At 51.3% G+C, this 25,900-nt stretch overlaps 10 protein-coding genes across 10 annotated transcripts; 5 read left to right on the forward strand and 5 right to left on the reverse strand.

Annotated features, from left to right (window-relative positions):
* Positions 1–324: 324 nt before the first annotated feature.
* Triagg1_921 (uncharacterized protein) lies at positions 325–1,725 on the reverse strand (the record flags this gene model as incomplete). The annotated part of the gene is made up of 1 exon (XM_062902728.1): positions 325–1,725. The coding sequence occupies one exon, from the start codon at positions 1,723–1,725 to the stop codon at positions 325–327; it is 1,401 nt and encodes a 466-aa protein (XP_062760145.1).
* Positions 1,726–4,469: 2,744 nt separating this feature from the next.
* On the reverse strand, positions 4,470–6,017 carry Triagg1_922 (uncharacterized protein; the record flags this gene model as incomplete). Its single annotated transcript, XM_062902739.1, has 1 exon — positions 4,470–6,017. One exon carries the CDS (start codon positions 6,015–6,017, stop codon positions 4,470–4,472), a length of 1,548 nt encoding a protein of 515 aa, XP_062760146.1.
* Positions 6,018–8,980: 2,963 nt separating this feature from the next.
* On the forward strand, positions 8,981–10,132 carry Triagg1_923 (CAZyme family GT32; the record flags this gene model as incomplete). The annotated part of the gene is made up of 1 exon (XM_062902750.1): positions 8,981–10,132. The coding sequence occupies one exon, from the start codon at positions 8,981–8,983 to the stop codon at positions 10,130–10,132; it is 1,152 nt and encodes a 383-aa protein (XP_062760147.1).
* Positions 10,133–11,145: 1,013 nt separating this feature from the next.
* Triagg1_924 (uncharacterized protein) lies at positions 11,146–12,080 on the forward strand (the record flags this gene model as incomplete). The annotated part of the gene is made up of 5 exons (XM_062902761.1): positions 11,146–11,221; positions 11,291–11,310; positions 11,402–11,428; positions 11,487–11,678; positions 11,733–12,080. The coding sequence occupies 5 exons, from the start codon at positions 11,146–11,148 to the stop codon at positions 12,078–12,080; spliced, it is 663 nt and encodes a 220-aa protein (XP_062760148.1).
* Positions 12,081–12,955: 875 nt separating this feature from the next.
* On the forward strand, positions 12,956–15,064 carry Triagg1_925 (uncharacterized protein; the record flags this gene model as incomplete). The annotated part of the gene is made up of 3 exons (XM_062902772.1): positions 12,956–13,066; positions 13,152–14,939; positions 15,020–15,064. 3 exons carry the CDS (start codon positions 12,956–12,958, stop codon positions 15,062–15,064), a joined length of 1,944 nt encoding a protein of 647 aa, XP_062760149.1.
* Positions 15,065–15,594: 530 nt separating this feature from the next.
* Triagg1_926 (uncharacterized protein) lies at positions 15,595–17,106 on the forward strand (the record flags this gene model as incomplete). The annotated part of the gene is made up of 1 exon (XM_062902783.1): positions 15,595–17,106. One exon carries the CDS (start codon positions 15,595–15,597, stop codon positions 17,104–17,106), a length of 1,512 nt encoding a protein of 503 aa, XP_062760150.1.
* Positions 17,107–17,290: 184 nt separating this feature from the next.
* Triagg1_927 (uncharacterized protein) lies at positions 17,291–18,977 on the reverse strand (the record flags this gene model as incomplete). The annotated part of the gene is made up of 4 exons (XM_062902796.1): positions 17,291–17,717; positions 17,789–18,690; positions 18,748–18,882; positions 18,951–18,977. The coding sequence occupies 4 exons, from the start codon at positions 18,975–18,977 to the stop codon at positions 17,291–17,293; spliced, it is 1,491 nt and encodes a 496-aa protein (XP_062760151.1).
* A 701-nt stretch (positions 18,978–19,678) lies between these two features.
* On the reverse strand, positions 19,679–20,764 carry Triagg1_928 (uncharacterized protein; the record flags this gene model as incomplete). The annotated part of the gene is made up of 1 exon (XM_062902807.1): positions 19,679–20,764. The coding sequence occupies one exon, from the start codon at positions 20,762–20,764 to the stop codon at positions 19,679–19,681; it is 1,086 nt and encodes a 361-aa protein (XP_062760152.1).
* A 664-nt stretch (positions 20,765–21,428) lies between these two features.
* On the forward strand, positions 21,429–23,234 carry Triagg1_929 (uncharacterized protein; the record flags this gene model as incomplete). The annotated part of the gene is made up of 1 exon (XM_062902818.1): positions 21,429–23,234. One exon carries the CDS (start codon positions 21,429–21,431, stop codon positions 23,232–23,234), a length of 1,806 nt encoding a protein of 601 aa, XP_062760153.1.
* Positions 23,235–24,470: 1,236 nt separating this feature from the next.
* Triagg1_930 (uncharacterized protein) lies at positions 24,471–25,449 on the reverse strand (the record flags this gene model as incomplete). Its single annotated transcript, XM_062902829.1, has 2 exons — positions 24,471–24,974; positions 25,015–25,449. 2 exons carry the CDS (start codon positions 25,447–25,449, stop codon positions 24,471–24,473), a joined length of 939 nt encoding a protein of 312 aa, XP_062760154.1.
* Positions 25,450–25,900: the final 451 nt, after the last annotated feature.

The raw sequence follows: 25,900 nt of genomic DNA on the forward strand, positions 1-25,900 counted from the left end.
ATTGCTTGCCCCTTTCGTATACGCTGTAAATTGAACAAGGAGTGCCGTATCATAAGGCGAAGGCAAGGATAGGATGCTCGACTATTTGATACGTTCTCGGATTAGAATTTATTGGGTTCTTGACGATTGCATCTTGCATCTTGAATTGACTTTGATTAAATTTATAGTGCAGTCGTATCATCATAAACCTCTCTCTACCTTTTATAACGTTCAATGTAAGAATAACAACAGTAACATCTACCAAGACATGAAATTAGAATAAAAAAGAGAAATTATCGAAATAAAGGCACCTTGGTGGGTATACTGTGCCCAAGTTTCTTTGCCTTATGCCTCAGTGCAGAGTCCAAGTCCCGCCAACAACACCTCCGCGGTAATGTCAATAGCTCCAGACGCCTTATCCTCAATGCCAAACCCAATGAAAAGCTCGTCATCTAGGTATCCGTGGTATTTTAAAAGAGGGCTCTTCCAAGCAATCGACGTAACGTAAATCATCTCCGAAGTAAGGCGATCCGGGTACTGCTGGCGGCCGTGGATCCAGATTGGCCGCTTCGACATGGCATGGATGGCAAAGGGCGCATGCTCCTGGAAAAGCATAACGTACGGCTCGTAGACTGCGTGCCAGTTGTAAAAAGACTTGTGCTGCCAGATGGTGAAGATGAAGGTGTTGGACTTGTCGGCAATGCAAATTGCGTCTGTCCGCTTGCACATGGTGACCTTGAGCGAATTACTTGCTTGATGGACTGATTCGTTCTCGGATATTGTTTTGGGCAAATATCTCTCCAGACACTTGTTGTCTTCTTCTTCAGTGAGCAATGCCAGGTTGGCACTGACAGAGCCATCTGATTCGACTCGAGCAAAGACTCGTTTCGGCGCGACATCGTGGTGAACATACATCTGGCCGAGGGGATCCCAGAAGGGGAACCAGTTCTTCTCCACGGCGTTCCATGGCAGAGGTCGCTGCAACTCTGTGCCCCTGAGGAAAGCCTTTGAGCCACCCCACTGACCGGTCCACTCCACAAGTTCGCGAAAGTCCTGAATAAACTGGCCAAAGCAGGTGAACTGGGAATTCGAACCGTAAACAATATACGGAGATTCCGGCCCGTAAAGGACGCGGGCATCGTGAGGGCCGACGTTGGCGGAGAAGAAATCTAATTTGCCTTTACATTTCCCGCCTTCTGTTGGCCGAACGGGAAGTGCTGTCGGAGGCTCAATGCACCGCAAGACCTTACCCGTGAAAGCAGCATGACACACGAGTTCTGTGAAGTAAACGCTTTGTTCATCTGCTCCCCGTGCCAGCTGTGCTACCACGATCCATGTATCTGCCAGCGTAGGGTGAGGAATGATGTTGGGGTTCATCCCCCTGTGCCCTTCGCCAAAGTCAACGGCAAAGTACTTTTTGTCCATGGTAGTGATTGAGAAGATTTCCTGGTGGGTAACCTGAATATTGGGGGGGACAGAGCTATTGCTCAAGGGGAGATGCGACGGCGGAGCATTTGCCGCTGGAGCCTCGAATGATTCTGGCTTTCCAAGGCCTATTGGAGCCTGGGCCTCCTGTTCATGATTTGAGTCTCCATTGCCTCCCCCATGGTCCGCATTGAATTTGTCTATGATGGGCGGAATCCATTCGGTTGCTTTGGACTGCGTATAAAAGGTGATGATTGTGTAGAGAAGAATGATGATAGGCACTGTCAAGAACAGCAGGCGCTTGATATCTCTGATGAACATTGTGAAACCCTTGTAGCTATACTCGGAAGATATGTGGATGATATGACGTGAGCTCAATGGATGTATGTTTTAGGATGTGGTCAGAGTCTGGCGACAAGGGTCAAGTTCCTCACCCGGTTCGACCAAGAAATACGCATATACTCTTTGTATGACTGCTTGCACTGCACAGAATACGAAAGAAAGACTTTAGGCCATGGAAGCTTAAAAGATGGTGAGAGATAAACTCGGACCTCGTGGCTTGCGCGTGGGGGAGCTATGGCAAGCCCCTAGGATATAGGTAAGCTGGCGATCCTTTGACGTTACCACTCAAATGGTAGCGGAAACGCCAACTCGTAACACGGTGATTAAGAGGTAGTACCTCTTGATGGTAGTGGTTATCACCACTTGGACAAGTGCCGTAGTTGGTGTTGTGATGGTGTTAAAGAGTATGTAAGTGCTATGCGAAATGCGCAATTAGATAAGACGCTTGATGTGAGGCTGGAGATGCAAGCAGCTGATGCTACCACAGCATGAATACCGAGTGTAACACGAGTACCATACCTTGATAGAGAGTACCGGCGATACCAGTTAGAGACTAATTAGGCAACGCTCTATAGATCAATGTCGATTCAGATTCTGCAGCGGGCCGGGTACGGTGATGTGATGCTGGAGCAGATGGCAAAATGACGAGATAGTACGGCCCAGTAGGTCAGGCCCGGTTGGACGGCGATGGAAAAGATTTAGTTACAGGGCTCAACTGTCCCTTGTCATGGTCCGAAATACGGCGGTGAGAAGGCGAGAGGCGAACAAGAGCCTAGTGGAGGGCAATGACACACTGATAGTCGCTATTCGCAGCCATGCGGCACCGTCAATGGGAATTCATGTGGCTAACATGCGTCTGTATGGAGTTTCGAGTCGCAAAGGTCAAGGGCAATGATGTAAGAGCCAGGGCTAGCACACGCTGCCGGCAGCAAAACGCATCACTAGATTCTTCTTTTTTCCCCTAATGTCACTCAACACCAACTCGGGCAAATACGAGTACTGTGATATCCAGTTGTGCCAGTGGAAGAAAGTGCCATATTCTGTAATAGCTAGAGGTATTAACCACCAATACTGTTAGTGTTGGCAAGCATCAATGGATCCCTAAGCGAGCTGGGTTTGATGAAGATGGACAGCCGTGCATTCGCAGTGGACACGACCCATGGCCCTTTGATGGAGCACAGTGGCCTCAATCGGGCCTTGCCATGGAGTTGACCAGGAAGCCCGGCAAGCAGATGCCTTGATTGCGAATGTAACCTCACCGTGTGGCCGCTAATATACCACGACAAGGGCCTGTACTCGTACAGTACAGCACCGCTGCCAACTCTGAGACACTTTGGTCAGGCGAGACGGGGAAAGGAAACAAGACCATCAGTTTAGTCTAGAAACCACAAGACGGAATCAGAATCATCAACGAAAACGAAGACCAGCGCTACCCCGCAACTCAAAGACTTGGCAGCCGGCGGGAACGAGGCTGGAAGAGGCAGAGAACAGACATTGTCATATGCAAAAAACAGGCACAAGCCGAGGGAAGACGCAAGTTCGCTCTATTTTTTTTCTTCTCGCCCCCAAAAGTGCAGCACACACAGAAAGCACGTTTGCTCACAACCTGAACTTGTACTCGTACGGCAACAGGGGCGGCCCCTAGTGCTGCACCTCCGCACATTAGCGGCGAGCAGGGAACAGGCATCGAACCAATCTGCGCAGATCAAAGCGATCGGCAGAGCACAATGCCGCGCTTGTGCTGCTTCGGGAGAAACGGCCGTTGGCAGGTTTTTGGTGTCAAAACGAGGGCATATTTCGCCGTTGGTGGTTGTCTGGAAGAGACAAGGAGGGAGGAGAGAGGCGGGAGGAATGAGATTAGGGAGCACCGATACAGTAAGAAGAGGGAAGATAATTCAACGCTGGTGACACCATGATGACGAGGGTTTGCTCTTATCCCAGGAGCAATTGGATGGATGAAAGTTGTAGAATATCACAACAAGTTACAGCAGCACTCATGACTGTACTGTAGGTTCATCTGTGGCTGATGCTTGTGGCACGTGCATGCCTGTACCTGTACTTCCCCAGGCACAAGCCCAGCCGCCAAACAAGCCAAGAAAGATTGACGAGATCGCTTGTGTTGGCAGCGCCTAGAAAGCCAATTTTTTAAGGTGCAGCCACATCCGCCGAGGACCAACAACCAACCGTCAGCATGTACCTATACCTTTTGAATTTCTAGGTATTTTCTCACACCTCAGCTTACCTGTACACAACCAACGACATGAACCGACTTTTACAATGAATCAGGAGATTGGACGGCTCCACGACCAAACCACTTGCTAATCCAAGAGTAGCAACGGCGTAGAAGTCGCGTAGAGGCAGGAGGGAAGGTGTAAAAAAAAAGAACTCGAATTTATTTTACGTGGGGGATGGGGGGAAAGAGATGGCACTTAATTAAAGTGAAAACCGTTGGTGACATTAGTCCTTGTTTAATTCCAAGTTGGAGTTCCATTGCCCCTTGCAAACACTCCTATCAGTTAGTGGGAATGTGCAAGCGCCGGCATCTCCATGTAAGTTACATGTAGGTACAGTACGAGTACCTGCAGTGAGTATTCCGTTGAATGTTTCCCCCCTTTGCGCCAAATCATGTACATGTAGTAATCCCTCTAAGTAAGTACACCGAAATGAAATATCCCCAACCCATCAACATGACCGCCAACATTAATAAATGTATGTAATCTGAATCACGCCCTGGCCTGCTTCGCCAGCACCGGCTCCGTAGAAGGACCGCCCAGCGTGCTGCGGTACAGCCACGAGGCAAACTTGACACTCGGTGTGTCCACCCATCTCGTCACACCGTCGGCCAGCGCTAGAGTCAGGGGCAGTAAAATCAACTGGGGGACGAGAAAGGCAACCTCCAGCCCCAGCGGGCCAGACTTTGGCAGGGGAATCTTGTTCATCCAGTGCGGGATGTGTTGCGCGTGGTCGTTTCCCTTGAAGCCCACGGCCATGTACAGCCGATCCCCGAGTGTGCACAGCACGGGGCCGTGGACAATGTACAGCGCAAATGAGACGCGGCCGAGATACTGGCAAAACTTGGTCTCGAAGAATCTCTTTAGCCAGCAAATGCGCGGGATGACGGCGACGAGCCAGCCTGAGGCCAGCCAGAGGTAGAACCACTTGTAGTCAAACACCGCCTGGGGCTTGAGCAAGGACAGGTAGTACCAGCCGCGGCTCTTTGCCATGTCCCGGACGTCTGCGGTTTCGGAGGGGATGCCGCCCAAGTAGAGGCTGAAGACGAGTAGGTGGTAGTAGATGAAGTCTTTGATCGGCTCCAGGCGAAGCAAGAAGAGCGGGAGCTCGCCCTTTTTAGCCAACAAGTCGAGGTCGCACAGTAGCATGCCCGTGCAGAACAGGGCACAGTACCAGCCGTCTGTGATGAACATGAAATAGAAGATCAGAGAGGCTTCGCACCAGAGCCGTGCGGCCTTGGAGCACCTCGAAAGGGCTAGATGGCACGCGTAGATGACCATGGAGCCTTTAAACTCGACTGGGATGGACCACAAGTGGACGTTGTACTTGAGCCATAAATCTCCCTCCTTGAAGACGAAGCTGAAGTTCTTGAAATCGACGTAAAAGGTCCAAAGTTCCTCTGTCCAGCTTCCCGCCATGGTCTGTCCATTGACCCAAATGCCAAGCATGTGCCACATCGTGATGAACGCAAGGACGACCGCAATGATGGGGAGGTAGAGTCGTGGCCACCGCCTGAAAAAGGCCGATGCAATATTGTCTCCCAGCTTTGTAAACTCGCCGGCTTGCATGAGGGTCAACGGCTTCAGGGAGAGGACATAGCCGGATATGACGAAGAAAGTCGAGACGGCATAGTGCCCGCCTGTGAAAAAGTTGCGTATAAAGGGGAGCGCGATCATGTGGTATTTGCCGTCGTAGCCAAAGCCATTTTCGAAAATGGGATTTTGCTTTTCCCAACCGTGAGCCCACAGCTCGTGGTGGTGCCAGTACACGAGAAAGGCCGCGAAGCCTCGAAGGCCATCTAGGTACGATGTTGGCCGTAGTTTATCAGCCACTTGAAAGATGCTGGGCAGTTGATAGAGAGTGTTGACAATGCGGTTCAGGACTCGCTTGTGCTTGGGAAGATAGCTGGCTGCCCTCCACATATAACCGTTTGCTTCCTTGGCCAGCTCCGGGTCGTAGTCGGATTCAGAATGAATCTCTTCCCAGTCTTTGCTGGTGTTAAGGATGCTTACTTGTGCCATGTTGGCCTTGGTAATCATGATGTGAACAGCGTCAAACCAGTAGAGGGAGAGAGAAGCAGTCGCAGGGAGAAGAGATGCCGGAACTATCCCCGACTTCAATCTCGCAAGCCTTGCACGGAGCAAGAGCTGGACAATGCCGGCCGTGCCGTACGTGTACTTGGTTCGTATTGCTTGACAAGGACCACCACGCTTCCCCAGACGGCAACCCCAGGATCGATCCGATCTTCGAGCGGTCACGGACAACACGTCGTACTCGGGAATCTGGAATCAGAGTGACTGACAGGCGGCCAGAGTCCCACCGGCAAAAGACGCTTCCCCAGCTTTCACAAGCCGAAAATCAGAAGCAAGAGGCAGATGATAAAGGACGTCCCGAGGTCAGAAGCAATGCGGAGGCGAAGGATGGACGCGGGGTTACGGGGACTATAGGTCGACTAAGACGAGAGACTTGCAGTTGCGGCTGACGGTATCACCCGAGAGAAGGTCGATGAGATGGATATCGAGGACCAGCTGGTGTCGATGCCGAGGAGGGACCCAGAATGCCAGGGTGATGGTGGTGCGAAGACTGCCAAAAGAGGCCAAGGCTAGACACGCAATGACGCATGGGTCGGGGGGAGAGAATGAATTGAGGGCCCCATCAAGCGCTGTTCCGGGATATGATATGCCCAATGCCGTGGACGAGCAGCGCAAGAACCTGTTATTTTCTGGTTGTTCCATTATCACATGAAACGTTATTTTTGGCCACGGCCCTCGTGTAAGTGGGAGAAAAGCCGAGAGTACAAGTACATGGCCACACCATCTTACTCCGCACGACGCCTCCAAAAACGCCTCCCAAAGGAACGATATCCAAGCCAATTAATTGCCAAGGTAACTCGTAAGGAAGAGCGCAGACGCATACTGTACTCCGTAGACAAGGGCCAAACCAAGAAGGCCCTCGACTGTGGATTGGACGGCAAACCCCCTGTCTCTGTGGCTTGCATGGGGACATGAGCTGCTACATGTACTCCTACTGTGCTGGTGGGCGCCCCTCACCAAAAAAAATGCATCGACTGGGAATCCTCTGCATACGAGCCAGTTCGTTCGGGGACCTGACAAGTGTGTGTGTGGCTGATCGGCGCATCGGACACCCCAAGATGCAATATTCAGCTGGGCTTATGAGTAGATTTCGAATTTAACGCGACTGTCTTGTGTTGCCCGGAAGACAAGTACATGTACTTGTATGTGCTAATTGTCCGTCCGTGTAACTCGTAAGCTTCGGTTCTGGAACTGGAGGCTTTTTCTTTGTGCCAGCCACCCCGAGGAGTGGTTGGAACTCGAAGAAGCAACAATGATGAGCTGATGCAATGCTATAGATAAGACAGTTACCTAGACGAGTAATTGAGTGCAATTGATGAATGAAAAATCCTGCTTCTCCTCCATTGTGACAATGTTCAACGCCGCGGAACCTTGGGGACTGCAAAAGTACATGTACAAAGTGCAAGAACATTGCTGCCGGTGTCGGGCCTTACCCGCGCGCCGTCTCAGCTTAGAAGAGAGAAATACTTTCGGCTTCAACCAGGTGCCTGGTTCAAAACACCGCTAACGTGTAAGCTGCATTCCATCTTCTTCCACATTGCAGAGTACTGGCTGTATCTGTACCTGTACTTGACGGAACGGCTCCGCTGGGCTATCACGAGCCATTGCGAAAGGACAAAGACATACCGTTAATCATGGCTTGCTTCTATCTATTCCATCTATAATAGCTGCGGAGGAGTAGCACAGAGTACGAGTATATTCAATCTCTTCAGCCACATGTAGCCTTAGTATGTAGTACTCGTACACACAAAAAAAAAAAAAAAAAGAAGGCGTCCGTATTATGCCGATGAATATGGCCGTTTGTGCGGACATTGCAGGTCTCGCCGTTTCTCTCCACCTCGGTCTCGTCAGGCCTTGTCCTTGTTTCCCCATGTTCCCCAAGCTGGGCCTCACCTGTCTGTGCCGTTGCCGTAGGACGCTTTTGGAAGCTGTGTCCGGCTCTAGTAACGTCGTTGTCTCTTCACTGTGGCCCCAAACGTAATCATCAAAGTCCCCTGGCAGATTTGCAGGGATCCGCCGCCGTGTGGGTTCGTACGTGCAGACTCGAGTGTGATGGATCCCCGGCTGTCTTCACGCCATCCAACCGCCTACTGTAGCCAACTAGCTCATCCTTGCGGGTTGGGTTGGGTACGTACATGTACATTGACTCCGTAGGGCCTGTGGCTCAATCCATGCCAGGCAGGTAGCAGAAGCGTTCGGAAGAGCAAAGCGGCGAGTTTTGTTGTAATTGCGCCCATGGACGGCCCGGACAGCCCTTTTGATATTGGCCAGAGTATAATATGTGCATGGGCCGGGCGAGATGGCTCTTTTTCGATCTCTTCTCCCCCCGGGTTTGCTTACTCTGGGTAGTATCCTTCCACTGATATACGAGTCCTTGCAGCATTGACGATCAGGACAAAGTATAAGCAGCCTCCTCAACAAAGCATACGAGTGCCTTATCTCTTTAACCTTACCATCAGGGTACCTCTATACAGGGAGATTTCTATGTAAGCCTGAGAGCTCTCGTACCTAGGTATTCTCAGAGTTTCTTGCGGCTTTGCACTCCTTCAGTGGACGTACCGATACGCCAGTCATCGAGTGCTTTTTCAAATAAAAAAATCTCGACTGGTGTTATCCAACTAGAGGTCTGGTTCGAACAATCGAACACTAGCCAGCTATTGGCGCCTCTACTCTTCTTTTTCACTTCTTTTTTCTGGTTCTTTTTCCTTTTGCGGCTGTTGCCGTACACAGCATGATACTCATCCTTTAAGCGGTGCTTCCCATTCTCTCGATTTTCTCCTCATCTCCAACATTTTCTTTGTCTCATACTTGAGAAGGCAAGAAACGAGCACGTTACGATGAACTCTCCTCTCGGATCGCCGAGGCTCGTGTCCTCTGCCAGCCCCTTTCGCAACAAGGTGCCTACACAGATGAGAAGGTGGCTCGCTTTCTATCTCGGCGCCGTCTTCGTCTTTTTTTTCTTTGCCAACTGGGACTATATCTCAGCGATACCCAACCCTGCATACGTCCTCCGTCGACAGCCAAAGCCGCCTCCTGTACCAGGCAGCACATTCCCGCAAAAGATCTGGCAGACATGGAAAGTCGATCCTCTCCACTTCGAGGAGCGCGATCTGTTGACGGCGCGGACGTGGACTGAGAAAAACCCCGGCATGCGCTACGAAGTTGTTACCGATGCCAACGAGATGGCGTACATTGAGGATCGGTATGGTCCAGATGGCTACGATCGCCCAGATATTGTCGAGTTCTACCAAATGATCAACCTGCCCATCATCAAAGCCGACCTTTTGCGATATATGATTATGTATGCCGAGGGCGGCATTTACGCAGACATTGATGTCGAAACCATGAAGCCCTTTCATCGGTTTATTCCCGAGCGATACAACGAAAAGGACATTGACTTGATTGTCGGCGTTGAGATTGACCAGCCTGACTTCAAAGACCACCCCATCCTGGGGAAGAAGTCCATGTCATTCTGCCAGTGGACATTTGCGGCGCGCCCTGAACAGCCCGTCATGATGCGTCTGATTGAAAACATCATGAAGTGGTTCAAGAGCGTCGCCAGAGACCAAGGTGTGCCGCTGGGTGAAGTGCAGCTCGACTTTGACCAAGTCATCAGCGGCACTGGGCCATCTGCTTTCACCAGAGCCATTCTCGAAGAGATGAACCGCAAGGCCAAGGGACCCAAGATCACCTGGGACAACTTCCACAGCATGGACGAATCCAAGTTGATAGGCGGCGTCCTCGTCCTCACCGTCGAGGCTTTCTGCGCCGGCCAAGGACATTCCGACTCTGGCAATCACAACGCTCGAAACGCCCTCGTCAAGCATCACTTCCACGCGTCCAACTGGCCCAGCCGCCACCCTCGATACAAACACCCTGCCTATGGCCAGGTCGAAGACTGCAACTGGGTGCCCGAGTGCATCAGGAAGTGGGACGACAATATCAGCAACTGGGACAAATATTCTGAGAATGAGCAAAAGAAGATCATCCAAGACATTGAGGATGCCCGCTTGGAACAGGAGCGGCAGCAACAGGCTCTGGCACAGCTGGCTTTCCCATAGTACTTGCCTTCCTATGGGTGATTTGATGATTTTCTTTTGTACATTTCCTCCCTCGATTGCAATCTGCTTTGGCTTGATTGCGCCGATTTAGACATTGGCTTATAATGGGTTCATGGGTTCATGATATGGCGCTGGTAGTATTCCCTGGGTATGGAGTTTGGGGCGGTTCTATTCCACTGAGTAATAAAAAGACGGAACAGGCGAAAGAACGACTTGTTGGCATTTTGGTGGCGATGGGGGACAAGACTAAGAGTATAAATAAATATATATTATAAGTATATGGGTGGCATATATCCACATAGATGTGTTAATGTAACGAATTCAGATTAAGACATCACATGTTGCTTTACTTTAACGCTATGTCGATGATTTAGTCGTGGGCGGTGCTTTGTGCAGAGCCTACAGTAGCGTCCTGTAGCTGTCGGCCTCGAGTTTTGAGAGGTGGCTTTAGGGTATGAGATCAGCACTTTGCTTTTCGTGGGCCCAATTTCAATGATTTTTTTAACGACTTCATTCACTGTAGAATTTTGGATCAATTATTGCATCTCGTAAACGGCAGAAAAAACACCAGCCAGAGCATCATCCGCCGGCGGTCGGACAGGGACAGCATCAGGCTAAAAACCATTAACATGGGCTGTTCCACAGAAGCCATTTGACCCTTATCCTTGGAAAAGCCACCTGAGTCCAAGTTTTTTACGGCAGCCTTGGCTTACCTAAGGCAAAGTGGCATCTGACCCGCCTCTCTAGCCTGACGTGTACCGCCCGTCTCTGGTATTCGCCGCATCCAACCTTCATTTCCAGGCACTTTCAACTCTTTGTCCGGTCTTTGATACCATCCGCTACGCCGCCCATCACCAACGGCCCGTTGCCCTTTTGCCATCTCTCCGCTGCTTCTCTACGACGCTCGACCGAATTCCATAGAATCCGACGCTCTCGGACGTTGTTGCGCCCGCATTCCCGCCACCCAGCTCAACACTTTTCGGCAGAGTGCAGTAAATCAACAAACCTTGAAAATGGCCGCTCGCGCACCTCCCGCTGGTCGACCAGGCCTCAACACTCGCTTCGCGCAGTTCAAGCTAGTTCTTTTGGGTGCGTTTTCGACAGTCGGATGGTCGAGGTGTTGTTGATGTGTGTGCTAACATGGCTGCTTTGCGACAGGCGAATCTGCCGTTGGAAAGGTGAACTTGCAACCCTTTGGCTCTCTACGTTGAGTGGAGGAGGAGGAGAAGAAGAAGGAAGAGGAAGTAAAGGGCTAACATCTTCTCACAGAGTTCAATAGTCCTTCGTTTTGTCAAGGTAGGTTGCATGCAGTGTCTGGGAGGCCTCTGAACCGCCCTGCTAATGAAGTCGTCAGGATCAATTCGACTCTTTCCGAGAATCCACCATTGGAGCGGCTTTCCTCACTCAGACCATCTCTCTCGATGAGAACACGACGGTCAAGTTCGAGATCTGGGATACCGCTGGCCAGGAGCGATACAAGTCGCTTGCTCCCATGTACTACCGAAATGCCAACTGTGCCGTCGTCGTATACGACATTACGCAATCCGTACGTTGAAACTCGGGGTTGCACAACGAACATGGTTATTGATAAGAGATGCAGGCTTCACTAGATAAGGCCAAGGCGTGGGTAAAGGAACTCCAGCGCCAAGCCAACGAGAACATCATCATTGCCCTTGCCGGTAACAAGCTCGATTTGGTCACTGAGCAGCCCGATAAGCGAGCCATCCCCAGTGCAGATGCCGAGGCCTATGCCCGCGAGGCCGGCCTCCTCTTCTTCGAGACGTCTGCCAAGACCGCTGAGAACGTGCGAGAGCTATTCACCGCCATTGCGAAGAAGCTACCCTTGGACCAAGCCGGGCCCAGACACGCTCGACCCGGACAGCGCCCCGGCGTCAGCCTCGCGCCGGAGAATTCCAACACTAATGTCAACGGACCATGCAGCTGCTAGACAACACATGATAAGAGGTTGCGGCGGGACGTCTAATGATATGCCTATGTACCTACGTCCTGCAATGCATCCATGGGGGTGGATCATTCAGGTTCAGGCCGGGATAGACTGACAGCAGTGATTCAAAGCCTTTGGGCTTGCGTCGTATATTTCTCGGAGTCTTGGGTTTGGAGGGTTATTGGCCGACGATTTATGTTTTTGGTCCTCTTTTTATTTTATTTTATTTTCCTCTTTTTTTCTTCTTTTTTAATATGCACCTTTGATATTTTTGTGCTCGTCTTGATGCACCGGGATGTGCATGGGGACTTCCAAGGTAGATTCTCTCGCAGATGGGCTTATTCTGAGCTACAGGATGCCTGGTGGAGGAATTATGAGATACGGGAACGATGTGTATTCCGTCCTTCGGTGAATCTGACTGAGCGTCTAATAGATTGCTGCTTTGATTAGACTATGGCCCGTACTATAATTTCTTTAGATGCATCTTGTGAGATGGTTGGTGAGACGCTCCGCATGAGCCGGGGGGAGTCAGTCACTCGTACGAGCGAGTGGATCGCCGTATCGAATCCAGCAGTAGCATATGTGATGCAAAGAATATGTTCAGTTCACCTCATCAAAAAAAAAAAAAAATAACAAAAAAATCATCGTATTGTACAATATTGCATGATTCCTCTTATAACTGATTCCAACGACCGAATGTATATCCACAGCCAAACCGGTTACTGGCATGACCTTGGCGTTGCGTCACGGATCCGGTTCCTGCCGGCAATCTGGAGCTCGCATTAGCCGAACTTTTGCCCTGAGCGTTTATTGTTCATGGGCCAACTTTTGGGCTCGACACCCAGATCCAACCACCATCCACGCGATTGCATTTCCAAATGTTGCGATCATCGCTTCGGTCGGCGAGATTGCTAGGCGGCAAGCCCATCGCGGCAGCCGCCGGGCGCCAATGGTCTGTTGCCGCGTCGCGACGGGCGCCTCTGGCCAAGGTAGGTGGCGTGCACAATCACAAAATCGCGGGCCCCCCGAGGGGAAATTTTGCGACTGACCGGAAGCTGCTCTGCTGCCATCTAGAGATTCTATGCCGACCAGAAAACGCCGCCGGTCCTGCCCACGTCCGAGACCCAGAGCTCTGAACGCACGCCTCCGCCTCCCGCCCAGCCGATTGTCGACACGACGGTGACGGCGGCAGAGATTCCTCCCACGCCGCCTCCCCCTCCACCAGTCGCCGCCAGCCAGAGCGCAAAGATCAAGCCCAGCCCGCCGCCGCCCAAGAAGAAGGGCTTTTTCAGGAGGCTGCGCAACTTCATCTTCACTTTGATGGTGTTTGGTGCGGCCGGCTTTGGCGGAGGAGTTTGGTACTCGCGCATCAACGACAACTTCCACGATTTTTTCACCGAGTACATTCCCTTTGGCGAGCAGGCTGTTCTCTACCTGGAGGAGCTGGAGTTCAAGAAGCGATTCCCCAGTGCTGGCCTTGGAGGTCCCAGACACACCGATGGTGGCGAGAAGATCAGAATTCCTGCCCAGAGCGGTGCTTCCTGGAGGGTGGCGGACAAGACGGAGCCTTCTGAGCGCCGTACAAGCGCCTCTCCTGCTGCCAAGAAGGCCGGCGTGAAGCCGACTGAGAGCAAGCCTGAAGGGCCGGCCAAGCCTACTGCATCAGAGCCCAAGACTGCCGTTGCTGCCAAGCCTGTCGAGAAGACCACTCCGGAGGAACAGCCAAAGACGTTCTCTTCAAAGGCAAAGGCGACCGAGTCCAAGGATAAGCCTGCTGCTAAGCCCCTGAGATCCATTGACCTGATGACCCTGCCTGATGCCAAGGAGCCCATTGTTCGAGACCTCGTCCACATGTTGAATGATCTCATTCTGGTCATCAACGCCGACGGTGCGCATGGCAAGTACTCTTCGACCATCGACAAGGCCAAGAACGAGGTGCTGAGGATTGGCGGCCGCTTGAGGGACCTCAAGAGCGAGGCTGAGAAGAAGGCCGCTGCAGATGTCCGATCCACTGTTGCTGAGTTCGACACCGCTGCCTCCGATCTTATCCGACGAGTTGAGGGCACCATGGCTCAGCAAGAGGTTGCCTGGCGTCAAGAGTTTGAGGAGCAGATGAAGACTGTTCGCGAGAGCTACGACGAGCGGGTTAAGCTTTTGCTGGAGCGCGAGCAGAAGCTCAGCGAGGACAAGCTCCACAACCAACTGCTGGAGCAGGCCATTGCCCTGAAGAAGGATTTCCTCAAGGAGGTTGAGGCCCGCGTCGAGCAGGAGCGTGAGAGCCGCATTGGCAAGCTCAACGATCTCACGACGGCTGTGTCACAGCTGGAGAAGCTCACCCTTGGCTGGAATCAGGTTGTTGACTCCAACCTCAAGACGCAGCAGCTTCACGTGGCCGTTGAGGCTGTCCGCGCCAGCCTCGAGGATGGCCAACACCCCCGACCATTCATCCGAGAGCTTGTTGCGCTCAAGGAGATTGCCTCTGATGACGCCGTCGTCGACGCCGCCATTGCCTCAATCACCCCTTCGGCGTACCAGCGCGGCATCTCCACCTCGTCTCAGCTGATTGACCGATTCCGCCGTGTCGCCAGCGAGGTGCGGAAAGCGTCTCTGCTTCCTGATGATGCTGGTGTTGCCAGCCACGCCTCCAGCTGGGTTCTCAGCCACGTCATGTTCAAGAAGCAGGGTCTCGCCGAAGGAGACGACGTCGAGAGCATCCTGACCCGTACACAGACATACCTAGAGGAGGGCGACCTAGATGCCGCAACCAGAGAGATGACTGGCCTGCAGGGTTGGGCAAAGACGTTGAGTAAGGATTGGCTGTCTGAGGCCCGCAAGGTTCTTGAGGTTCAGCAGGCACTTGATGTGAGTATATATGACGGTTCCCTTTCCTTGATACAAATGTCACCATGTGAGAGAATCTTTTACTAACATCGCTTGAACAGGTCATTGCTGCAGAGGCTCGACTACAGAGCTTGAGGGTGGATTAAAAAATTATTGAGGATTTCTTGGTTCTGTATATTGATCAGAGAGGGAAAAGAAAAGTAGAGGGCTTCCGGCCCGTGTATAGTTTATCGATAGATACTACAAGTATAAGTTTAAAAATGTGAATTCGTGCTGTTTCGAAGAAATCTGCCATGTGATTATTATTCATCTATTTGTTCAAGTGATATTGAAGCATATTCAATTCTACCCATTCGGTGCGGTTTTCTCAGCAGCATTCTGCCCCACCACGTGGCTACAGTGCCTCTTGTCCATGTGATATCAGCCAGCCAACTGAGACCAGCACAACACATCTTCATCATTACATCAGCCTTTACACCTCTGCCAATATCAATGGCTTCAATGCGGAAAACATGAGATAATGTAACGCCCTCGCCCTCCAATTCTCCTCATCCATCCTTTGCGCACCTGGAATATGAGCACCAGGTTTGCTCTCAAAGCGCGCTTCCCAGTGGCTTCACTCATCCCATCACCTATAAATCGCCCCTTCAGAGCATCAGCTCAGTCCTTTAGCACAATGGCTCGAGGCTACGAGGACGCCCTCGAGAAGCTCGCCCTGCTGCAGTCGAACCGCATCATCACAAGCCTCTTTGAGGCGCCGGAGAAAAAGACGTCGCAGGATCTCGATGAGGTCGTCATCCCAGAGAAAAAGACGTCGCAGGATCTCAATGAGGTCGTCATCCCAGAGAAAAAGACGCCGCAGGATCTCAATGCGGCCGCCATCCCAGAGATGATGGCATGGCTCCGCCGCGCCGGCTACACGCCGCAGGATCTCGCTCGCATGAGGCATATCCACGTTGCTGGGACAAAGGGGAAGGGCTCTACCTGTGCGTACGCGACGGACATGCTGGCAAAGTATCGGACCGTGGGGACGTACACGAGTCCGCATCTCGTCAACGTCAGGGAGCGCATTGCGATCAACGGCGTTGCCGTCTCTCGAGATGTGTTTACTGCTGCCTTCTTTGAGATCTGGGATCGGCTTACGGAGGCTGCTGTGAAGGATGGCATGGCGGCTGTCGACGCGGAGGGGGCGGCGTCGAAGCCGTTTTACTTTCGGTTCTTGACGATTGTTGCGTGGCATGTTTTCTTGAAACAGGGGATTGAGGATGTGGTTATCGAGTGCGGCATTGGGGGCGAGTACGATTCTACGAATGTGCTGCCTGCGGAGGCTGTTTCGGCGGCGGTTGTGACGCAGCTGGGGATTGACCATGTGGCCATGTTGGGAGACACGGTGGAGAAGATTGCATGGCACAAGGCTGGGATATTGAAGCCCGGAGTCAAGGGGTTTACGATGAAGCTGCGGGATCAGCCGGGCGTGATGGATGTGCTACGCAAAAGAACAGCGGAGAAGAATGCGGAGCTGGTGGAGGTTGAGGATGATGATGTTGAACGATGGGGTGGTGTGAGTGGGATATTGAAGGGAGATTTTCAGAAGAGGAATCAGGCACTTGCTGTCATGGCAGTGCGAGAGCATCTCGGCATGGGGCAAGGCAAGCTGGAAGATATTCCGCAGAAGATGGTTGAGGGCCTGCAGGAAGCGAAACTTAGGGGGAGATGCGAGGTTGTCAATGACGGGGGAGCTGAGTGGCTTTTGGACGGGGCACATACCAAGGATAGCTTGGAAGAGGTGGCCAAGTGGTCGGTTCAGAGCCATTTGGGCTCTGACGAATCCTTGATATTGATATTCAACCAGCAGGAGAGAAACATTACGCAGCTCTTGGGGGGTTTCGTGGAAACGGCCAAGAGAGAGGCGGGTAGAGAAGATGTGTTTCAACATGCGTTGTTTACAAGGAACGAGCTTGCGAAACCGGCTGATGGGGAGGAGAGGGATGTGCTTGTACAGGAGCAGGCGGCGGACAAGATGCGCAATTTGGTTCCTGGGTGTGATGTCAAGATATTTGACAACACCCTTGACGCGGTGGCAGAGGCTAGGAGGCTGGCTCGAGGACAAGATGAGTCGAGGAAGAAAGTCTTGGTAACGGGCAGTTTGCATCTCGTAGGGAGCATATTACAAGTTTTGGAGCCGTAAAGGGATGAAAAGCACTCCGATATATGTGTTTTTGGTGTCCGCAAGTCTAAAAATATTGATCTATACCCAAGTTTTGTTGAATTACCGTCGTTCCATCATGCAATCGCTCCATACCCAAGTTTTGTTGAATTACCATTACCGCTCTCCCCCCTTTTCATTCCATATAGCCTTCGTAACACATCCCTCACAGCGCATCCGTCTCCTCGAGAATCCCCAACGCACCGCCCACCAGATGCAAACTCCCCGTAACATACGCCTGAACCACCTCTCCCTCCGGCAACCCCCCCGCCACGCCACGAGCGTAGTTCAAGGCATCCTCAATCGTCGGCAAAACGACGACCTTTGACTTGGGGTCGATCGCGGCCCACTTCCCGGCAAAGCCGTGCTGGACGGTGAGCTTGTCGATTTCGGCCGGGTCGATGGTGTTGTTGACAAAGTCGCGCTTGTAGCCCGTCTGGGAGTACGTGACGTTTGTGCAGAAGATGACGTGGTCAAAGGCCGGGCGGTCTTGGTCCTTGTTGATGCTTTTTAGGGTGGTGCTGATGGGCTGCAGGAAGTCGATTGCTTCGATGCGGCCTTGTTGGTTGAAGATCATGACCCTGGGGCCGGTTCTGGTAGAACGCGTGAGTGATACAACTCCCATCAAAAGGAGAAGAAGAAAAAACTAGAGAGTATTTCTTACCGGCCGGTGATTTCGCTGGCGAACCACTTGGAGGACATTTTCAAGCTGTCTGCGGTGTGGGCGCCGTCGAGGTGCCAGGTCACGTTCTTCTCCTCCTTGACTTCGCATCGGCCCCTGAAGACGCACTTTTCCAACCCGTCGATGAATTCCCGGGGGAGTTTCGACTCGGAGGCTTCTTTCAACAGACCCAGCTTTGTCAGGACAGTCTCTGCCAGGGCGATTGCCAATGATGCATTCTTCTTTTGAAATACTGCGTTTGGCCTGATTTTGACGCCCTCCAAGCGAGGATCGATTTTCAACGCCTTGAGGTCGACTTTTTTTTCATTTGCTCGGTTCATCAAGACTTCTGCCGCCCCGGGGAGCTGCTCAATCGTAAACGCCGGGCTGCCCGTCTTCATAATACCGGCTTTATGCCAGGCAATCTTCTCCACCGTGTCTCCCAGGATAGCGACGTGGTCGATCCCAAGCGTGCTGATGCCCGATGCCACGGGACTTTCCACCAAGTTCGTTGAGTCGTACTCGCCGCCTATTCCAGTTTCGTACACGGCCACCTCGACGCCCTCCTGCAAGAACGCGTGCCAGCTCACGAGCGTCAGATAGCGAGCGTACACGGGCTTTGATCCAAACGGCGTGTCCTCTTCGGGAGCCTCTCGCGATTCCTCGAGCCGGTCCCATACCTCGAAAAAGTACTTTGCAAACAGCTCCTCGGATATGGGCTTGGAGTCGATGCGGATGCGTTCACGCACGGCCATGAGATGAGGTGATGTGAAGAGTCCCGTCTTACGAGGGCCGCCGTGGCGCTGTTGGTACTGCGAGAAGATGGAATCGACAAAGGCGCAGGTGCTGCCTTTTCCTTTTGTGCCTGCGACATGAACAATGTTGAGGCGATCAAGATCCGCAGGCTGCCCGAGGGAGAGTTAGTCGGTGGATGAATGAGAGGATGAATGAGATGGACAGACTGTGTATCCGATCCTTGTGAGATACGCCCTCATCTTGGCGATGCCCAGGACAGAGTCAGGAAGGATCCCGGCCTTGCGACGGGCTTCAATCACCGCGAACGGCGTCTGCAGCTCGTTGAGCCTGTCAATCGCATCCTGTTGAACGTGAAATAGACGCTTAGAACCTCATCCCAATGACGCCATAACCGAGTCGCACAACATACATTGTAAGTCCTGCTTGTCGACGCCATGCTTCGCGCCTGAAAGCGTACGGCTATGAGTTTGTGCAGGAGAGTCGTTGGCCGCGTCGATGCATAACGCATCGGTTTGAGTCCAATGTTCTTATTGATTGAAGCGTTGGCTGCAGTGCAAGATTGACCTGATATAAGGGACGCCAGAGCCCCTCCCCCACTGTGAGTGAGAAAAATCGCCGTAATCGGCTCTAGCTTTTTAAGATAAGGACGAAGCAGAAGAGAAAAAAAGAAAGGTGATTCGTTCGGCTTTGGGTGCAGCTGCAAGGTTGTCAGATGGCTTCTCGCTGTGTTTCGGCGATGAACTTGATGATTTGATTTTATATAGTTGAGGGTATCTTTGTGATTGACGTTTTTAAACGGATGGGAGAATGGCTCGTTGAATCGATGATTCCCAGATTTACGACGGGGCCATTAGATTCTTATCATAGCGTCTTTTCTCCGGATAGTATCGGCATCACCAAACTCGAAAGTCGATCTCACCTCTGACAGCATAACGACTCATTGCATTGTTCTGGAAGACTCTTCAAATCGTCTTGTTGAACTTTATATTTAATCTTGAGACAAGTCCAGCAATGTCAATTACTGTTTAAATACTAATGCTGAATTCGTTACATTGTAGCTCCTACCAATAGCAGCAGCTTCAAAAAGTTGAATACACCAATCCCATCATAATCCCATCGAGGCCAGCCTCAACACAATTAGAAGTCAATTGAGACGCTCACGTCTTTCCCACTCGCCTTAACAACATATCCCTTCATCCCCTCCTCCAACCCACCGGTAAACGCCGCATCAAACCTTTTGCCACTATCCGTCCAAGCCAAATTCGACCTCCAGGTTAGCCAGTTCTGGGCCATCGCTCCCTCCGGGGCTCGAAGGATGCCCGTTGCAAGGTCGACAATCTGCCAGTTCCCTGGGCCTTGCAGCTTACGCGGGTCGTTTGCGTAAAAGATGGTTGCACCGCAAGTACCGCAGAAGCATCGCTGGACACCCGGCGACGAGGCATAGACCTTTGCGGTTCCAAACTTGAGATCACTCTTGATCTCTGGCTCGCAGTAGTTGAGAGGGAGAAACGCCCATCCGACGAGATGCGTTCCGTTTGAGAGGCGGCAGTCGCTGCACATGTCAAATGAGGCTATCCATTTGGTTGGATCGACGGGAGAAACGCAGCCGCGGACAATCTCATGATCAAGAATCTCTTGTGTAGGACGTCGGATTGTGAAAGACACGCCTCCGCAGTGACACTCAGCTCGGAGGCGATCTTGTCCGTCCTCGCCCACTTCCGGCTCTGCTTCAACAATCTTGGCTCGAGGATCGTCTTTTGGAGGATTCCAATCTGGCAACTTTTGGTCGCCCACGTGCGTCAGGATTTGCGCAAGGCCTTTATCCTTGGCCGATTCACTAAATGTATGGCTGGTGAGCTTGAAGTTGTCTGGCCCATGGTCTGTGAAGATTGACGTGGCGACCGTCCACTCCCCCCTATCAAGTGCAACACCTGCAACATGACATCCGCAAGTCGAGCAGAAGTCATAAGTGCAATCGGCTCCCTTGATGGAATATGTAGTTAGGCTCTTCTCACTTGAAGGCGCTATGAATTTGGGTTTGATTCCTTCTCCCAACGAGGCGTGAAAGATGCATGGCGCCCCAGTGGTGAAACGGCAGAGGCTGCAATGACAGAGATAGAGAGAGAGAGGAAGAGATGCCGTAGGAACGTCAACAGTGAAGTGGACGGAGCCACAGAGACACTTGGCCTCGAGGGTTTTGGTCTCAATGTTGGATTCTGCCATTGTGTGAATAGTTGCAGAATGGTTGTGAAACAATTGACTTCAATGTTTAGCAACTAATTGTCTTGATTTAGTGGCCATGTTTCGCGCTTATATCTCCACGATCTAAAGGCCGACGGGCTTGGTTAGGTGGGGGTTGAGCTATGTTCACATTTATTCACGCTCCTAGCTTTGGATATCCATCTTCTTTGAGTGTTTTTTGCAATCTGCGTTAAACTGGTTTAACATCTGCTGTTCTGGGGGATCAGCAGGCAAGTTGCAGATAAGCTGGCCTGAATAGTTGCTCCGAATGACTCAAGCTTATCCCCTCCAAGAGTGAGAATTGCTTTCCTGTTTAGGCAAAATTTTGCCGACATGCTGACTGAAACTAGCCATTCCGGGCTTTCCTTTGAAAAAGCGTCACCTTTGGCTCTATCTTTGAATTTTTCTTTCTTCTGGTGATGTTCTCAACGTCATCTCTTGTTGCGAGCTGATTAAGCATCTGAAGTTGGATTACGCGGAGCCAAGCTAACAGTTGAGATTCCTCGCACCGGCTGATATGGAGGTTAATAATAGCCGAAGTTATTCCGATCGCGCCCAAACTTCCCATTCTTGACTCAAGCTCTCTATCAAATTTTCCACCCGCCGTCTATCGCTTGCTGGTGCCGTGGGCCTCATTTTGCACGACATGTCGGATGCTAGAGACAGTTTTCTTGACCTCGAGAAGCACCGTCTACGGCTTGAAGATAATGTCGACAAACTGCGGAAAGCTCTGCAGCACTGGCAAACTTGGGATGCCGAATATGAGGCTCTCAAGGAGGAGGTTGAGGCCGTGACGGCAGCGAACCAAGCTGAGGAGCTGCGTCGGATACATACTGAGTTTGATGGCGACCTGCTGAAAGGAAAGGAAATCGACGACATCATTGGCCAGCCAAAGCTAAAAACCAAAGAACAAATCATCAACGTCCTGGAGCGACGCATTGATTATGTGTCTCAGAATATTTCGACGCTGCAGAAGCAACTCGGAACAGCCGAGAATAAGTATGCTGCTGCGACTGTCATCAGCCAACCCGATGCCACCGATGAAGATGGGCAACCTATCCTGGACATTGTCGAAGAACTGGATGACGATGACAATGTCGTCTCATTTCGGCTGAATAAGCCCGGCGAGTCTCTGGGAAATGTGGAAGCGCTTCTCGAAAAGGCTGGGATTACAGACGATGCCGAATCTAAACCTGAAAAGGAGGACTTGGTCTCAAGTAAGACCACGGATAAGGGGAAGTCCCCCAAAGGCAAAGAACGGGATCTTGCACCCGTGGCCGCAGCCAAACCGCCTTCACCCAAGCTTGAGATGAAGAAAACTGTCTCGTTCTCAGAAGATACAAAGTCTGCTGAGGAGTCGGAGCCTGAGATATCATGGAGAGCAAAACGTGTCAAGGAGATCATGGGCGCCGCCAAAGATCAAGAGGATATTAGCATGCAAGCTGCTGCTATACCCAAGGACGAGTCACCAGAAGATGCAGCTCTACGGCAGCAGATGCTGAGGTATGGCATGAGCGAAGTTGGCGCCGTTGTTGCTGAGCTTGAGCTCGAGGAAGGCGATTCAGATGAAGAGTCCGAGGACGACGAGGATTTTGACGATGAATATGACGATTACGATGAAGAGGACGATGAAGATCAATATGGACGCTATAAAGGAAGCGTTGTCACAGATCAGTATCGTCAACGAATGCTTCAACTAGAAAAGAAGCTTGGCATAAGGTCTCATTCCTCTAAATCTCGGCCCAAAGTCGACGACGAAGACGCAAGCGATGATGATGACGATGAAGGCATTGGCCACATTGTTGTCAACCGAGAAGCTGCAGCACCATCACCATCACTATCCACAGCTCCAAACGCTACCCCTCTCAAGTCGAATCTTAAGGAGAAGCAAACCGACGATTCTGAAGCAAAGAAGGGTGTACGTTTTGCGGCTAGCCTTGACATCGCTCCTGAGAACAAGCCTTCTGCTCCCGTCGTCAGCGAGACGAAGAAGAAGGATATTGTCGAACCTCTAAGCGACCTCATCGTAGAGCGGAGCAGCTCTTCAAAGCCGATTAAAACTGAAGCCCAACCAGCAAAGAGAGCATCACGATTCAAAAAGACAAGAGATGACACCGACTCACCAAGTGTTGTTCCCAAAGGACCTCTAGATATCCGGCCGAACTTTGTCGACGAGGATCGACCGGCAGTGCCCACTGGTCCCGAAGGCGCTACAATAGCCAATAAACTGGTCGAACGGGAGTCGACGGCTGCTGCCATTGCTCCCGACGAAGTCAACGACATGATGAGCCACCAAGAAGTCGCTGATGAGTATCAACGGATGCGCAGAAAATTCATCCAGCGAGAAGGTGGGTTCCTCAAGCCGGATGAATCTCCTATCCAGCCCGTACGCGACGAGGAAGATGAGGAACCCATCAGCCGATTCAAAGCTGCACGGCTCTCGCGCCAGTAGTATGGAGAGGACAGTCGATATATAATCGATAAATCTCACCATATTATTGAGTAATTCGTCATGCCCTGGCAAATGTGACCCTTGACAAGATTGCTCTGAAGTACCATCAACCCCCGTGTTTGCTAACCTAGTGCGTAAATCAGCCAATATTATTATCCTTGTAATACATGGATCTGAATGCTCTTACTCAATCATCAGTGGGTTGCAGCTATCAATCTGCCTTCCATTCCGATTCGATCCAAGAACAATTCCATAGTAGGGTTCTCTGACACCGTTGCTCGACTTTGGGTCGTCTCTATAGTTACGGTTATTCGTTAGGCTCTATACATTGTCTATTGAATGAGTAGAGTAGAACCATCTCATTTTGAGTGAAGTCACTATCCGGTTCCTTCGGCTCAAGTTGGTTGCCATCGGCCGATTTCCTTTCCCATACGCAATGAACTGGCTTCATCAGCAGGTTGACATCCTTACCGGCCATCAATATAACCGATTATCAAAAAAATTAGACAAATAGAAACGAATTATCCCGATAATTGTGTAAAAAAGCAAAAAAGAAGTGATTCCGCCCGGGCTCGAACCGGGGACCTTTTCGGTGGTGTCAACTAACTGTTAACGAAATGTCATAACCAACTAGACCACGGAACCGTATACTGCTTGTTAGAGATTGTGGTCGCTCAGAGCATTATCAGGATGTCTACATCGAGTCTCTCCCTGATTGAAGGTTGAAGAGCATCTTTTCAATTGGATAGCCTCTGGAAGAATTGCAACTCAACTACCTAAGGTACTAATATAACCGGCATGTCTCCAGGAGTACATATTCAATATAATCATAGTACCTAGCTAGGTACATGTACTGATGCGCAATCAAGATTTCAAGTAAGATTAGTAGGCAGGATTGCTATTCCAGTGTTACTGTTGTTACAACAAAAACTAAAGCTCACATACATTTGCAGGCAGCATTGGATGCTCTCAAGAGACATAGTCTATTAGTATTCAATGATACAGCTTGCCATTTGTCAAGCCTTGGGATCCTTATAGTCTATAATGATTTGATACATGAGATCCCACCCACGCTTCAGATGCCGTATTTTACATTCATCCCATGATGAAAGAAAAAAAAAAGAAAAAGAAAAAGAGCGATGGCTTGTACAAGTCCATACACGCAGACACCAGATATACGTAAAAAAAAAGAACCCAGCAAGAAAAACCCATCATGAGCAACCGTTATCCGCATCATCATTTCCCCTTGCTGAACAACGCAGCAATCGTGTCCGAGAATGTCGCCTGGCCTTCTGCGCGCCGCACCTCTCTCTCTTCCCTCTTGGCGTCCCAAATCTTCTTCACGTTGCGCGCAACGTCGGCCTTGGCTTGCAGATCGGCTCTTAAAGCGGCTTCTTCAGCAACTCTCTCGTCTTCTGGCAGCTGGTCGAGCTTCTCCTTCCACTGCTTCTGAAGCTCGTCGGATGGCTTGATGTTGGTCGCGCTGGTGGCAGTCGTCTTCGGGAGCGAGGGGTCGAAGGTTGGGATAAGCGTGCCGTTTTCCTTGGCCTTTTCGACTTCCGCCTCGTGCTGCAGCATCCTTTGAAACAGCGCATCGGCGTGGAGTTGGATATCTTCATCGACTTCACCCGGCCGCCCGGCTACTGAGCCGTATCCTAGCGCTCTTAGAAATCTCTGTGGCATTTCATCGTCAGTACGCTCCTCGTATGCTATATCGTGCCCAAGGGGGGGGGGGTTGTCCTACAGATTGCATGGTGTAGCATCTCTCAAACCGCCGTACTTGGTGTCGGCACATTTGCAGTTGGTCCTCCCAGCTGCCGCTCTTCATGCAGTTAATCCACTCCTCCTGCTGCGGCGCGCAGTTCTCGAGTCCAGCCCTGGCGATTGCCGCCTTGCGCTCCTTGTACCCCTCCAACACTGACATGAGCTTGTCGTGATCGGTTGAAGTCTCTTCCTCGACCTCTGCTAGTGGTCTGTAGTTCTTCCACAGATGCGCATATCGCCCGTCTTGATAGAGACTTGCAGACGGAACCGCGGCCGGCTCTGGCTTTGATTCAGCCGCGGCGCCTGCATCTTGTCGCCGTGTTGATGCCGCTCGCTGGTTGGGAATGTACTTGACGGGCGATTCTTTTTCCAAAAACTCGCGAAGCTTGGGATCGAGCTTGCCGAGGGGATTCGGAGCGTCGCCGCCAAAGATGGAAGGTAGCCAGCCCATGGTGAAGCGTGAGTTTGAAGCCGCAAGAAGCGACCCAGGGGGTATCCAGATCTTTATTTGGCTTACAAGGTGGCTCTGACGTCCCCAACAGAATAGGTTCGGGAGATGCTTTTGACAGGGACAAGGGTGTGAATATTACATAAGGCGACAGATGTGCACTGTGCAGTTTTATGGAGCGCGGCGCATATGTCAACGTGCATTATTATATCCACGATTTGTGTGCAGGGGTAACTCTTTTCATTACAGGACGAGTAATAATCAGTGTTATAATCATCGATTCAGATCTTTGGAAAACACATGAAAGGGAGGCAAACGTCTCCATATCATCAAATGAGCATCACATATATGCATCAAAGGATGAATCCAAGTAAGCTGTGCGCATTGGGTATCACGCGATATTTTCCCTGTTGTACAATCACTGCTTCCACGGTACCGTGAAACCGCTTGTTGA

Source organism: Trichoderma aggressivum (genome assembly GCF_033847375.1).
Source record: "Trichoderma aggressivum f. europaeum strain CBS 100526 chromosome Unknown scaffold_002, whole genome shotgun sequence".
NCBI lineage: Eukaryota > Fungi > Ascomycota > Sordariomycetes > Hypocreales > Hypocreaceae > Trichoderma > Trichoderma aggressivum.